Source organism: Chiloscyllium plagiosum, chromosome 1, assembly GCF_004010195.1.
Source record: "Chiloscyllium plagiosum isolate BGI_BamShark_2017 chromosome 1, ASM401019v2, whole genome shotgun sequence".
Taxonomy (NCBI): domain Eukaryota; kingdom Metazoa; phylum Chordata; class Chondrichthyes; order Orectolobiformes; family Hemiscylliidae; genus Chiloscyllium; species Chiloscyllium plagiosum.
Genome location: NC_057710.1, coordinates 127112732 through 127118789, shown reverse-complemented (window position 1 = coordinate 127118789; position 6058 = coordinate 127112732). Strand labels below are relative to the sequence as shown.

The 6058-nt window shown below is 37.6% G+C and overlaps 1 protein-coding gene across 2 annotated transcripts in view; it reads right to left on the bottom strand.

The window, feature by feature from the left end:
• cnot6l (CCR4-NOT transcription complex, subunit 6-like) overlaps positions 1 to 6058 on the bottom strand; it is a 93461-nt gene that overhangs the window by 27735 nt on the left and 59668 nt on the right. For both annotated transcript variants that reach the window (XM_043696480.1, XM_043696489.1), the window contains exon 7: positions 3164 to 3321. In XM_043696480.1, the coding sequence (XP_043552415.1) occupies positions 3164 to 3321 (158 nt within the window). The remainder of the gene's footprint in view (positions 1 to 3163; positions 3322 to 6058) is intronic.

Below are 6058 nucleotides of genomic sequence, written 5' to 3'. Positions count from 1 at the left end.
GATCTATCCTGTCTATACTTGACATATGCTTCCTTCTTTTTCTTAACAAGACCCTCAATTTCTTTAGTCATCCAGCATTCCCTATACCTACCAGCCTTCCCTTTCACCCTGACAGGAATATACTTTCTCTGGATTCTTGTTATCTCATTTCTGAAGGCTTCCCATTTTCCAGCCATCCCTTTACCTGCGAACATCTGCCTCCAATCAGCTTTCAAAAGTTCTTGCCTAATACCTTCAAAATTGGCCTTTCTCCAATTTAGAACTTCAACTTTTAGATCTGGTTTATCCTCTTCCATCACGATTTTAAAATGATTAGAATTTATAAAAGTTTATTATGATTTTGTGGGGCTTTTGTTCTTTATGACATTTGTCAAAGGCAAGCATGCAGTCTGTCTTTTTAAAAACAGCATTTTTACTATGTCCATACACCTTCATTTCTGCTCCTCTAAATTAGCACTGGTTGATATGTGCTTACTTCATTTTTCCGACTGAAATCAAATGCTACACATTATTCTGCATTAACTTGTATTTCCTTGAGCCAGTTTATTTTACTGGTTGATATTCTCCTGAATATTCTTTTTTCCTTTACCATTTCTAAGGCTTCAAATTTTCATGCTTTCTACCAACCTTGAAATTATGCCCTGCACTGAAGCTCAAAACATGAATAAATAAAAAAGTAATTCAAACATCAACATTATTATACATTTATCCCTAATCCGGTCTTTTACCACTACTACCTTATGTTTCTTAGTTTTTATTCAATCAGTACACCCACTGCGCCTTTGTCCACATATGGTTCAGAATTTGTCAACAAGTCCAAACAGTGCTTTATAAAACACCCTTTTAAAGTCAAGATAGAAATCATTGCCAATACCCTCAACCTACTCTAATACTTCAAAGAACTATTGTTACTTATAAATTTGTTTCCAACAAAGCATTGCTGGATTTTTTGTTTACATATTTCTCCAAAACCAAACCAATTTTCATCCAGATTGTCTCATCACCTACACTAGATTAACTGATCTGCAGTTATCTGGCTTAACTATATACTGTACTTATTTTTCCAAAGTGTCAACATTTGCAATTCTCAATTCTCTGGCACCACTACTGTATCCAAGAAGGATTGGCAGGTTGCATCATGAGCCTTCATGGCTTCATTCTTAATTCCTTCAGCAATCTCGGATGTATCCAATTGACATGGATTAAATTTTGCCGTTTTACACACTAACAATATTTTAAAGACACCTCAATGCTTTTATCATATTCAATATTCCTACTGCCTCCTCCTTTCACTGAGTAAGTCCTTTATTTAGTGATGACAGGTGGAAAATACTCAATTAGCAAACCACTTCAGTGCTGGCTGATTCCACAAGATCTAATGCTTGATCCCGAAAATCTGTCTCACCCATTGTTTGATTAACCTTTTACTGTATACAGATTTATTCTTGTAGAAATATTTGACCTGTTATTCCAATGCTTTGAAATACTTTGGAAAGATAAAAAATGTTTTCTTTCTCTCCCTGGATGCACATCTGCTGTTAAAAAGGAAGATTGGTGAGTAGACATATAGAAGTGGACACAACGTACCCTACATATCTGACTTAACTTGCAATGGGGTACACAAGTACTGTACTTGAACACTTTGTTGCCCTAGTTTGATGCCCATGAAACACTGGAGTGGGAGTCGTAATACTCCTCAGGCATATTTAGAGGGGACATGGAGATAAAAGGATGTTCACATGCCGGAATAAGATTTTGAACTCATAACAGAAGTTTCCAGTTTGCTCTTGAACACTTCTCACTGCATTGCACTGAGCACATCTTTTATAACGAGTTTTATTTTCTGTGCAAAATCTTAATACTGCATGAAAGATCAACAGTAAGTCAAAAAATCTAGGTGTCATACAATTTGCCTTCGCAGAATCATCACATCTTCGCAATTACAGAGCTAGCTAACGGAGCAGCACAGCAAAGCTTGAGTTTTAAGAAATGAAAATGTGAAATTGCTCCAAATGCTTTGCATATGAGGCTTCCAAATTTGTTGAGTTGTAGAAATAGAGCCAGAAAGATTCAGTTATGTGGCATTTTCTAAATTAATGAGACATTCAAAGTCTGTGAGAAGATTTGTAGCTCGGGTGTTCGTTGTTGTGGTTCTGTTCGCCGAGCTGGGAATCTGTGTTGCTGACGTTTCGTCCCCTGTCTAGGTGACATCCTCATTGCTTGGGAGTCTCCTGTGAAGCGCTTCTGTGATCTTTCCTCCGGCATTTGTCGTGGTTTGAATCTGCCACTCTCAGACAACAACTCACCAGAACGAAGGACCCGATACCCAGCATGAGCAAAACCAATGTAGTGTACAAAATCCCATGCAAGGACTGCACAAAACACTACATAGGACAAACAGGAAGACAGCTAACGATCCGCAGCCATGAACACCAACTAGCCACGAAACGACATGAACATCTATCCTTAGTAGCCACACACGCAGATGACAAGCAACATGAATTCGACTGGGACAACACTACTATTGGACAAGCCAAACAGAGAACAGCCAGGGGATTCCTAGAGGCATGGCACTCATACACATATTCAATCAATAAGCACATCAACCTGGACCCAATATACCGGCCACTGCAACGGACAGCTGGAACTGACAACCGGAAGCAGCAGATTCAAACCACTACAAATGCTGGAGGAAAGATCACAGAAGCGCTTCACAGGAGGCTCACAAGCACTGCGGATGTCACCTAGACAGGTGACGAAACGTCTGCAATACAAATTCCCAGCTTGGCGAACAGAACCACATTAATGAAACATAAAAAGTTCACTATCCATCTTGTGATTCTCAAGAAGTGAACGAGTCTTTAAACACTTTAAACACATTTTTCTTTTCTTGACTTTCTCCTCCCCATCTACATCTTCAGTGGATAAAGTGAGAAAATGTACACAAACACCCATTCAACAAATTTTATTCTTCCCAATGGCAGAATCTTACAAGATACAAATATTGCATCATGAGACTAATGAAAATCACTTTACATTTAGACCTCCTATTTAGGATTCCAAATCTAAGTATTAGTTGCCTACCTCATTAACAGCATGAATAAACATTGTCAACTGACTTTGCACATGATACAGCATGCTTTCTATTACGTATTTGTCTTACCTGAAGACTAAGAATGTCTGCATCGCAGTTTACAATTTCTTCCATTATTCCCTTTTTCCTGTACTCCCAGTTCAAAGCCCATGAAGGGCAGTAGCCATAGAGCTGCCTTGTGGCGTACTTGTCACACAAAACATTATAACACATGATAGTGAACAAAGCTGTAAAGAAAATCCATAATTATTGAAAAGGTGTGAATTATCAGCATTTGTGAATATTAGGAGTTCTTTGATCAACATTCAATTATATCTACACACAATAAAATCAAACATTTTACTAATAAAGAGCAGATGCAAACAGGAAAACGTATGTGGACATCATAAATGTCAATCTGCATGATTCAAAGATATATTGTGAATACCATTTGTGAAACATTAAAAAAACCATACCCACAATTTGGTATGTTAATTGGAATGTGGGTGTCTCTTCAATGTAATTTAGAAGTAGCTGCAAACAGCTTGAGCTTTTATTAAAAATCAAGTTTTCTTAAATTTTGGTAACTCCACTTCTCAGTACTGCACAGCATCAAAAGTATTTCCAGGTTAGACACAATTCCAGGAGTATGCTCGATTTATAATTCCAGGATAAGAACCAATGACTGGACACTTCCATTTCTCATACCACCCATCTTTAACAGGAACATACATTTACTTGGTATTTATAAATTAGCATGATCAACACTTTCTGAAATAAGTGAGCAACTTTGATAATCCAGAAAATGTTAAGGAGTACAGCTCCACAGATATCACAAGCATCATGATATCTTGGGTCAGCTGCCCAGTTAGAGGGCTGAAGCTATTTGTGCCCATCTCTGTGGTCACCTGCTTTTGTAATTTTTCCTCGCTGGAAATGTGCATTATCTTTCATCTCTAAAGTTAACTCAAAAGTACAGATCCTCAACTGCTACTTAAGAAAATCTAACTGAAAATTAGGATTTCACATTAATGCTAATTCAGTAGGTGCCTTTTTTTGCTAATCCGTTAGGGGGAGCCAATTACTAATAGTCTTGCACTCAAGAGATGGATTCACTTTTTCCACTGCCAGTTTACAAAGAGATCTGACACCTGTTGTCTAGAGTCAAAGCTTTCATTCCACAAACCCAAACTGGATTTAAACTCAGGCTGCAAAGTGGCAAATAAACTAATCCATGACAACAATCAATCAATCAATCATTCATCAGTAGACTAAGTTTCACTGATTGTAAAAGATTGTAATTATACAGCACTTATCAAAGCATTTGCAGCAAATGAAAATACAATGTAGAAGTGTAGTAACTGCTCTAACGTAGGAAACATGGTAGCTAATTTGTAAGCAACTCTTATTTCAGTTATGTGGAAAGAGATAAACATTGACCAGGATACCAGTAATAACTGCACTGCTGTTCAAAGTAGTTCCGTGGAATCTTACATGTGCATTGAAGCAGGCAGATGGGGCCTCCATTTAATGGCTCATCTGAAAGACAGCACTCCTGACAATGCAGCATCCTCAGCATCATGCAAAAGGGCTACCATTAATTTTTGTACCAGGACCTGAAGTCAAACCTGAATCCCAAATCTTGTGGCTCTATAGCGGGTGCCACAACAAAACCTCAATCGACATTTGATTGGTTCGCTGTAAAGCAGACCCAGGTTTGAGGTCAACTTTCAGAGTAACTGGGAGACTATCAACATTCTCCAATTTATAGAGTAAATTCAGAATCTGTACAGGTCTAAAATGCAGAAATCATGAAAATACTGCCTGGGTTGCTCTGCCTATCCACATCCACAGTGTCTTGCCACACAGACATGTAAAAAGCATACTAACCACATCAGAAAACAATAGGATTGGGAATCACTGGTGTAATAAATTTTTAAAATTGTAAGAGGTCTTAATTAGGGCTAATTAACACCTTTATTTTTCAAAATTTGAAACTTCAAAGTCTTATTCTTCCAGAAAAAAACCTATTTGTCTTCCTCTCAATTTATTCTGCTCCCTTTTCTTTGTTATGCTATGAAAACATTAAAATCGGGAGTCCAGAACGAACATGCAATTCAAACTGCTCAGTTCAATGTGGTTGTCGTGCTCATTGAAAGCAGCATTTTGGAATATTTTCGTATTTTGAAGTTGCTACATAAATGTAGGTTTTTTTTTGGGGGGGGGGGAAAATAAAGAGAGAGAAAATAGTGGAATTAAAGTCTCTAAATACTGCATATATGGCAGCCTCCCTGCCCGGAAGGTGGACTTTCAATGGCCCAGCATATACTTTCAGCCTCAAGATGATTCCTCGAAATGCAGTGTCTAAGCAGTTCAAGACTGTAATGTTTGAACTTTCAGCTTTAATTTCTTTAAATTTTCGACTTAAAACTAAGCAGGTCTACAATGTGTAACTTTAAAAAAACCTTGACGTGTTTTACGCTACGATTAATGTGAAGCTTAAATTTTTAACTTTGGTTGTTCTTTCTACCTTGTTACCAAAATTAGGTACCTAAAATGAGATCTTTCATGACACTATACACTTTTCACTTTCCTCCTGTACTTTTTACTGGAGTACATGACCAAAAAACCAAATTAAAAAATAAAAATCAAAAGTTGCTACTCAAGTCTGCAAAATGCAATGAAAGGCAAGCAGTATCCTTTTCTGCTTATCAAAAATGACACAATTTAAACTGCTGCACTGCCTCCCTTCACATCTTTATTAATCTGGGGGATGAGAAGAAAAACCTGTTTTGCAGCCACGGCAAACATTGCTATTTCATTAACCACTCGAAGTGATATTAGAAGAAATTATTACAATGCCTCAATTTGAAACTTCACTGCAGCGAAGCATGTGCTCTATGCATTGCATTCTTAACAGTGGAGCAGGAGGTTGGTTAGTTCACTTGGCTGGACAGCTGGTTTGCGATGCAGCGTAACACCAAA